This window comes from Eptatretus burgeri, chromosome 4 (genome assembly GCF_056783735.1).
Source record: "Eptatretus burgeri isolate ZD-2024b chromosome 4, Ebu_testis_v1, whole genome shotgun sequence".
Lineage (NCBI taxonomy): Eukaryota > Metazoa > Chordata > Myxini > Myxiniformes > Myxinidae > Eptatretus > Eptatretus burgeri.
In genome coordinates, this window is record NC_140964.1 from 69,899,112 (window position 1) to 69,909,111 (window position 10,000).

Below are 10,000 nucleotides of genomic sequence, written 5' to 3' on the forward strand. Positions count from 1 at the left end.
AGCAAAGCTATGACGTAGATGTGTTCCACGTCGACCGTACGTAGGGCGTACGGTGGGCTTGCGTTTTCCATGCGGCTGCTGTAAGCTCTTCTCAATGAAAAATGAATTTTCCCAACCCCCCAAAAATTACGGCGGCCGCACTATTTTCACGGTCGCCATACGGTCTGTGTGACTACCTGTGTGCAACGCAAGGTCGAGGCAAGGTCGACGCACGGTTCCCCTACGCCCGCCGTGCACCCACGTAGGCCTCCGTGGTAGTCTGCATCGACCGTGTGTCCACCGTGCGCTACCGCTAGAGATCGGAGTACAGTTGTTTGCCTATACACAGTGGTGCCCCCAGAATCCGAATTTAATTCGCTCCTGGAGGCTGTTCGGATTGCAAAAAGTTCGGATTCAAAAAATATTTTCCCAATAAGAAATAATGGAAAGTGAATTAATCCGTTCGTGGACCCAAAGAAAACCCACTTTCAAGACACTTTAAACTGAAATTCCCCATGTTTATGGTAAAATAGGATGAGTAAATGACCTTCGGTGGCGGTGTATTGTATGTAAACTGGTACAATCACCACATCCAAAGGCTCACACAGGCTCGAGCTCCGGCCTGGGTTTCGATTGCTCGCGCAATCTGCGAGAGTGCTGCCCCCAGGGCGGCTCATCAAACATGATGCCCCCAGAACCATAATCACTTTCATCAAACGCATCGGGCTGACGTAATCATGGATATTCCAAATTGCAACCGGTTTTGCTGTGAAATTCAATCCTTGCCCGACAGTCCGTCACACCACGTGATCAGATTGCTTTTTTTGTTAATAATTAAAACACAAGATGATTAAAAAAAAAAAATGAAGGTGAAAACACGAGGTAAGGCCTGTCACATTTGGCTCAGCGCCCGAGCTCGACAAACGGCTGGTTTTGGAGGCCAGCTATGGTATATGGTCAGTCCACAGGACAGGTCATAGCTGATGGCAAGATCTAGACATTCAACAGAGTGAACCTCTTGTGCCTCGCCATGATAATATACAGCTGGTTTCGTTAACGATCCTTCTGAAGCAACTTGGAGAGAAATATCAGGATTGAAAGACATGCTCCATTTATCAGACAAGGAAGCCTAGTGTTGGCTTAACAGTTTGGGTGGCTGGCTTAAGATCGTAGCATCTTAAGTTCAAGCCCCTGTCGTGTCGTTGAATTAACACCAGGCAGGTCGACTCTGCCTGTCATCCTTCCAAGGTCAGCAAAATGAGTACCAGCTTGCTGGTAACAGGGGCATTGCATCAGCGGCACAGCCACACCCCGAGAAAATGATGCAGCCAAGCAGCCACAGGCTGCATACGAATAAATAAATAAAAATATCAGACAAGCACTTAATAAACTATATATCAGCAGAGAGTGGCGTAGCTGCTTTTTTTCCATTCAGTGAGACAGGGTACTACAGGAGATAATGTGATGTCAACTACAGAAAGCAAGACAGGTTTTTCCAAAGCATCGGAGAGGTCTTTCTGGTAGATGAGAAACTAGAATGGGTCCACTGCCTTGGAGAACTCCAGTCTCCACTGGAAGACAAGGCGAGATGGTTGATATTAATGCATTGATTGCACAAATGGAGTAAGTCTCAAAGCCAGTCTTGCATGCCAAAAGCAATGAGCTTGCCAAGCAAGGCTGAATCGCAGACTGTTAAATTCCTGAGATATGTCCAGACCAATTATCATTTTTTAAATGGACAAATTGGACTTTGTTTTTGTAATTCTCCAAATATTATTGGGGAGGGGGGGGGGCATGCTTCTGCTACGTGAGTTTTGTGTACAAAATGTCTCATTTTGCATTCATATCAGCGCAATTTGCTCATGATTTTGGGATCCCAGGTTCAAAACGCAGATAAAATATCAACTTGTCCAGTCTCTGATAATGTCCTTGTCATTTGTGTCAAAGTGTTCTGATGTGCTTGTCCTGCAGGTGATCGATGTAAAAGTATGCTGACGTCCTTGTCCTGCATGCTATCTATGTAACGCTCCACCACAAATCATGTAATCACTGATAACAAAACAAAGATTATAAAAGAACAAATGTTTTACAAAGTACAACAAATCGGTTTTATCCGAAGATTGGTAAAACCGATTAAAACCGATAATGGCTCATGTTTGAGGTTTATTATTGTATCTCTATCAAGCTGAATGAACGCTCGGTCTTTTACATATGCATATACATATACAGCGTCCATAAAGTCCTTGTGCAACTTTGAACTTTTGTAACTTTTGATGTAGACATGATCGACACAAACTGTAAATGGCATATGAAAGCATCATTCCTCCAGTTTTGTTTCTGTTGATGTTGTTATTAAATCCACAATTCCCCTGGGTTTCTTGACGAGTTGAGAGATTTTCAGGTTGGGCAACTTCTACATTCGTGGTAAAGTTGACCACCACAATTACCGCATTTGGATCCTGAACTATGATGATTAAATTTTTCACATATCATCTTGTACCAGCAAAACTAGGCTCCTTGCACTATGCTTCGAGTGGGTGACAGTTCTTGAATGAGGTCTTCCCAGTCAAGTGGATCGGTAGATGTGGACCAAATGCTTGGGCACCTTGTTCACCTGACTAGTCAACATGGATGACATTTTATGGGGCTATGTAAAACTGTTATTTACTCATCAAAACCACGTTCTTTGGATGAACTTAGGGATGCAATCACAAATGCAATTCATGAAATTTTACAGCAGCAACTGGAGAATGCTTTGAACAAGTTGGAAAATCTGATTGAACGATGTATTACGAAAGATGGCGGTTATGTTGAACCTGGTAATGGAAACATGGTAAACTGGCAAATACTGAAAAGCATTACACAAGGGGTTTCTCAATTAAAAATAAAGAATGCAGATTGGTGGAATATGCATCATAGTTATTCAAGCTGCTCAGTCACAATGAGCATATCTCGATGGAGAATGACCCATTTGAGATTCTTCATTCCGTAGATAATTAAATTTAATTTGCTAATCAAATGTACAATCCATGACCTCAGTTGCTGTATTTTTTTGAAAACTCGAACAATCCACAAATTTTGCTTTTGTGACTACCGAAACAAAATGTCACCAATTCAGGTCTAATCAATCAAAGATGTTTTTGTCGTTACATGAAGCAGCCACACGTCTGTTATGCACGCAGGCTGACAGGGAAAACTTGTTAGACAATGGACGTTTCACCAACAAATGAAATCCTGCACAGATGGTTTGTCACAACTGTTTTGGCTGTTCAATGGTGCAAAACTTTTCACCCGACACAGTAATCCTGTGCAATGTAAAAAATAGAACATACGGAATCACAATTGAATACAATTAGACAGCAAAATGAGTGGAGCTTCGTCCCAATTCCAAAACAAGGTTATAGGTCCACTTGGTTCATTATCTCGGCACATAATTACCGGCTTGAACGAAAATGAGCATCAGAACGAACATCGCCATCCCAAGCGCACCGAGAACAGCGAGAGACACAAACCGGGGCTCCCAGCCTAACAATTGTCTGCGCACATGATGCAGACATGTCGCTACCTGCAGCAGCACGAAGATGCCTACAGAAAACAAAAGGCAAACATTACTGTTTGAACATTGTTCATAAAAACAATCATGCAGGACAAAACACGTTTGCAGGTTAGCATCCAAACTGAACATAAAAATGGCTCCTTTACAGGAAAGCTTTATCATACATTCCATTGATCACATGACCAAACGTTGAGTGTGGCAAGTGGAAAGCTATAAATGCCCACCATTTTATGTCCGAATTACAATCCAGGTGTCCACACATTACCGACAAGGCAGTGCGAGATATATTGTTGTGCAGTACTGTATTGTATCGTTTTATGCATACTGAAGCTGATAGGGTTATCAGACGTCGTTGCATCATTCTTTAAACTTTTAAAGAAATAGTGGAAATGCATCATTTTTTTTTTTTGAAATGAAGCATCAACAATTGTAATACATTTTGCTAAATTTTGTCGATGTAAAACTTCTGATAACAATGAGAACAAAAATATTTTCCCTTAAAGACACCACACTACCAAGCTGGACATCACAGGTTTTTGCAAGTCAAAGGAGTACAAGGAAGATAAGACAACGCTTCAACGGTATGTGAGCTCGTTCAGCTATCTGCACAGAGAATGTCCTTAGAGGTAGGTCTTGCGTTGTACTCTTAAAAAAATAAATAAAGGGATAAATTTCACCAAATATTGCATAATATATAATTTTCAAACTAAAAAAACCAACTTTGATGAAGTTTGATTACTTATTATTATTTCGGGGCATTAACAAAATTGTCCAAAGGAGTTATCGCGGGCACCCTGGCCAAACTCGAAATCCATGCCACCTCCAGGTGGACGCCAAGTCTGGCCAACGGGTTCGTGAAAGACTTGGCCCATACCCGCAAGAGGGTAGGGAATAATTGGGGCCGTTAAAGAAAACAAAGAGAGGAGAAGAATAACAAAATTGTGTGTGCCAGAACTTTTGAAAGACACAGTGATATTAAAAAAAAACAATAAAATTGTGCTCACGCATTATTCCAGCCAGGTTGCCAAACCAAATATACAATGGATTATTGTTAATCTTAGAAGATATATAAAATCAATCCGATTCATTATCTTTAAGTCCACCTGTGGTACGTGGTCAGATGTTTCTTGGCACAATGTGAGCTTTATTGTTTGCACGCTCTCAACATAAGTTTCTAAAGAAAGGTCGAAATTAAACTTTTGAGGGGATGGAGTGTTCTCCTGTCTAGAATCCAAGCCAGTGCCTTCCTTTATTCAAAATATCACACAGATGGTTTGTGTTTTATTAACATGTTGAAAACGTTTTGGAAAATCCAGCAGCGTGGATAGCACACGACAGAGGAAGGTCGACCTACTTCTCCCATAGCATGGGAGCTGAAACTTTGGAAGAAAAGATTCGAGAAACTCCACTGTTCAAGCCACAAGGACAACCTCTCGACATCGTGGATACCTTGAAGACTGCGACGTATCGAATGGTCTTAACAAACATGGGGTCGGGAGCATGTTGACAAATCAGTGAGCTCGGTACTCACCCAAAGGCTTGGCTTGCACAAACCATGACCGAACGATCGATTTTCAACGGCGAAATGGGGTCGATAAAGTAACATTTTCAAAAGAAATTGCACATGATGAAAACCATGGTTGAACCACACAAACAACACAAGGATGAAAGATAAATTTTGGTCATTCCCTCAGATTAAGAAAGAACACAGAATTGAAGCCCCCCTCCCCACCCCCCACCCTCTTTTCCCTAGCCCTTACCATTCAATCATATTGCACACACGTACTCTTTCCTCATTCCTCAAGCACATTTTTACCCTCCCCAAAAATCCCAGTCTCACCAGCCGATGCCATATGCTCGCTGGAACACACAGCTTTGAAACCAACGAAAGGGACCTGCATGGACAGTATAAGGCTGAGGATGTAGAAGGTGTTGTATGCTGCAGGGGTATGACGAGGGAATTTGCACCAAAGTGAATCAAGGAAGGAGGGTGTGGGGAACGAGAGATTATTACTTCCATGGTAACAACACAAATCATGACGGTGGACAACTCGTCCGCTTGCATGCACTGGTATATGTTAAAAAAAATATATACATTCTATTTAATAAAGGGACATTGGGTGACATTTTCAAATGCAAAATGATTTCTGTTCAACAAAGTTACCTTAACCAATGTAAGCATTTTCCCCTCAATATCTTTCGGTAATTTCTGTGAGCTGGCAGGATAGCCCAGGGGTCGAGGAAAAGTTCGCACACTCATGCTTTATGAGCTGTCTGGCCTGGTATTAAATGCTGACCTGACCTATAAACTATCATCCTGGTGCTTCGCATGCAGGGTGATGCATCAATGTATGCGTGCCATCCATCAGGTGGACGTTAAGCTGGAGCACCTGTCTGCCAGCACTGTTCGGTGGAGGACGTTAAAGATCCCATGGTGATTTTCGCAAAGAGTAGAGGAAAGCTGTCGCCGGCACCATGAACAAATTTCAAATTCCATTCCTGACTCACTGTTGGAAAGGCAATGACAAAATCCTCAGCATAACCCTTTCCTTCTGTAACGGGTATGGGACAATGATTATGCCGATTCGTCTCCAGCATAGAAGTCACTTATTGTATTTTTATATATTTCAGTTTAACTCCAAAATAGAGCAGCATTCTTGTCATATAATAATGTTTACGAACTTTCTATATCGTCAAAAATCGAATCCCTTATTTTAAGAAGACAGCTTTGGGTCAGCACCCGACCAATCTTCAAATTCCCCGTTATAAGTCGAGTGAAGGTTTGACCTCTTGGCCTCATTTCGACCCTCGCTTGTCTAATTACAGCAACAACCCCATGAGGTTCTACAACCGGTGAGCACCGAAGGAGAGACTTTGTTTGGCCCACAAAAAAAAAAAAAAATAAAGGTCGTTTTTTTTCTTCCCATCTCCTGGGCCAACACGAAAGACAGGAAGATCCACTCGTGATCCGATTGAAGTTTTTACCGTGCTTGCGCTCATCACGCCAATGAGTACACACCAATGTAGACGCGTGAGCTGAACCTCTGACAAACGAGCAGCACGAACACGTGCAGTGGAATGAGGTTGATGATAAACACGTAACCACCCCAAGCTGAAACCTGGCGATCACAACAGGGAAATGCAAAATCATGACAATCTTCAATGATCCACGTCATTGCAGAATGTTTAGCATTTTCATTTCACAAAACCCACACAATGCCTTATGGTCACGGACCTAACACCGCTTCACTGACAAAAGTTTCCTCGCGTTTTGCCGAGCAGTCACTGCTCGACTATTTCAAGTGTCAAAGTTTCCACAAACCAGGTGCATCATTCACACCGACGTCACTTTCTGCCCTGACCAATTGTTATACTTGGCAAGCTCTTACAAGGCAAGGTATGTGGAAGGAAATTTCAAGAGAAGCGAAATGTTTCATTAGATATATTATATTCATGGATAACTTAAGCTAATGCAGCCACCACCTTGTTCATAAATTACGCCACCACCCTCCCACACACCCCAACTTTGCTGTGCATCACAGTATGGATTTTCCTTTCTCTGAGAGCATTGAGCTAACAAAAATAAAAACAACAAATGCATTCAGCACATATGGTCAAATTGGCTATCGGCCATAATGCATGCAATCTGCCTCCCAGGTTATTATTCATCCCACTTGGAAGGGTCTACAAAAGTTCATGCCAAAGCACCATGAAGTCATTAATGTTAATGACAATGAAGGCAAGAAGGAAGAATACAGTTTTGGTGATCATTCGCTAAAGGAGCACAAGGAGAAAAGCTCTTTCAATGATACAGGCTTGTCAATTAATGAGGTCATCCAAAATTACAAGGACTTCCAATTACAAGGAACTTCAGCGCAAGAGGAGGCCATTTGACCTATCAAAACCTGGGCTAGTATTGCTAACTTATGGTTGTTTGTCCATGTTTTTTTAAATGCTAAGCGTCAACCAAGGAAGCAGCAGGTACCATTTTCTAAGTCTTTGGTATGACGAGGTCAGGGTTCGAATCACTGACCTCCGAGACTCAGAGTAGAGGCTCGAACCATCACACCACAAAGTCTTGTTGGAAAGTATAACATTCAAATGAGGCCATGTACATCAAAATAAGTTTTTACACGATTAAAGTAAACAGCTCGCTTAGTATCAATAAAATGCATTCGTTATTCAATCGCAAGGAGACACAATCATGTAAGCGCCAGTTTTCTGGTTCCAAAATGGGTTTGAAACAAAACAATGCAAGAAGCAAAATAGTTGCCAAGCCAAAAATTAAAGCGGTGTTTTATACGCCACAAATTTCCTACATGTGAATAAGAATAAGAAATTGTCACGTCTCGACTGCAGTTTAAAAGTTCTCGTGCCTCCTTTTTGAAAGTCCGACAGGATGGTACGGAAGCAGCGCACTCTCCATTGAGCCACGCAGTCTGGGTTCGATTCCTGAGCGGTATATAAACTGTCTGATCGGCGATTGGCAAGAATGATGGTGCTTGGCAAGCATGAAGCAAAGTGCTGTCGCTCGATTGGATGTCAACTGGATGTCCCATCTGCCAGCTTTAGCTGGCGGACGTTAAAATCACACGTGTCATTCACGAAGAGCAGGCAAGCTATTGGCAGCACTCTGGCCAAGTTTCAAATTCCTGACCCGAATAGTTCCATTTGAATGTCAGGCCTGGCGAACCGTTTCATGAAAAGACTTGAGCTCAACTTTCCCTGCAAGAAACTTGGATTAAGAGTTGCTCTTCTATGAGTAGCAGTACCTCCTTATTAAAGCCACACACAGAAACACACCTTCCTCCTTCCTTCCTTCCCATCACAACCATCTCGAGCGTGTATATTGTGATGAAAAAATAAATAGATTATAAGTGGGTAAAAATTAGACTAATTGTAAATCTAGTACTACTTTATCATCCACACTTAATCCCACATTTTTGTACGGTTGCCCATGAAGAATGTTTGGCTCGCTGGCCGGGCTTGTCATTCGCCTGGAGAAGATTTGGGCAGAAATTGGAATTGAAAGAAAAAACCAAAAAAAAGCTTCGACATTATTCAAATGTCAGCAGCCTCAGGTGTTATTCAGTTATTCTGTGAGCAGAAAAGGGATAAAAAAAACCACAATATTTTATCAATGAAAACAGATCGATTTGGGGTGAAAGAGAGCAAAACTCCACCAACTGGCACAGACTTGGGAGATATTCAATTAATATATTGAAGTAGGTGCAGAAATCATGTCTGCAGCAAAGAGTAATAAAGAAACCAATACTTTTAAGTTCTGACCTGTCCACCACACAAACCCTCTCTCCCCATCCTCCTCCCCCACCCTTGATCTTCCTCCAGGTGTTCCTCTGTTGCGTCCCTCTGCAGTGCTGTTGGTGTTTCCCTGCTTTCCACTCTGCTCTTTCTGTTCCGTTACGTTTTCACTCTTCCATGAGCCTCGACTTTGTATCCAAAAACACTTTCTCGGCAAAAAAAAATCAAGAAACGACGCAGCCATTTATTACAATTGAGGCATCGCCCGTGGCTAAACCAAGAGAGAATGCAAATAAGCATTATTCTGGTAACAAAGCAGACGTATTGAAACGCTTTCAACGGCTTTCTTTTCCAATTCAACTTCATCCGCTACAAGCAGTTAAATTAATCCAAATGCCAATGATTGGTTTTTTATTTTCTGTTGTTTCAAGTGGCAAAAAAATGAGCCGAGAGGGAACAAAGATATTTGCTTTGTTTTCAAATAACTCGTCACGAGGGACAAAGGGAGCAAATGATAAACTACGATGGGATATATACACATGCTTATCAACTTTTATAAAGATCAGCCATTAGTCTGAAAAGCGGATATTACGGTGCACATGTCAAAGACGATTGTGCAGAAATGAGTATTCAAAACTGGTATAGAACCGAAAAACACAAAAGCGAATCAAACATGCAAGTGCACTTCCTGAGGTTCCACCTTCCAAATAATTGACAAGATAACTCAGAGGGAGCATACCTACTTTTGCGGAATCTCATCTGTGTTCGATTCTCGTGTGTAACTATGACCCTGAAGCTCAGCAGGCAAGCAAGCATCAATCAATGAAGCATCCATCTCTGAATGGGATGGTAAAGCTATGTTTTCCATCAACTTTGGCAGACAGTGCAGTGAGGCACAGAAAAGAATAATGAGAGAGCAAGAGAGAGAGAGAGATGCCACCCTCTGAAATCACCCCCTCCCCATGTATTCGACGATTAGAGTATCACCATGGGATGGCGGGATGGCTTAGAGGTACGTGCACTCACCTCTGAGCTGTCCAGCTTCGGTTGGAATCTCAGCCCCAGCTATAAACTGCCATTCTGGTGAAACACATTCACAATGATGCACAACTACTGCTACGACGCCTACTTCAATGGTGACAATGATTCCCAACTTATTGTGAGATCAGCTGGGGAACATTTTTGACAAATCTTTCACGAACC

The 10,000-nt window shown here is 42.1% G+C and overlaps 1 protein-coding gene across 1 annotated transcript in view; it reads right to left on the bottom strand.

The window, feature by feature from the left end:
• LOC147028303 (dolichyl-diphosphooligosaccharide--protein glycosyltransferase subunit STT3B-like) overlaps nt 1-10,000 on the bottom strand; it is a 224,849-nt gene that overhangs the window by 21,754 nt on the left and 193,095 nt on the right. The window contains exons 5-7 of the mRNA XM_085878590.1: nt 6,555-6,654; nt 5,376-5,474; nt 3,418-3,564 (exon numbers count right to left, since the gene is read on the bottom strand). Of these exons, the coding sequence (XP_085734716.1) occupies nt 3,418-3,564; nt 5,376-5,474; nt 6,555-6,654 (346 nt within the window). The remainder of the gene's footprint in view (nt 1-3,417; nt 3,565-5,375; nt 5,475-6,554; nt 6,655-10,000) is intronic.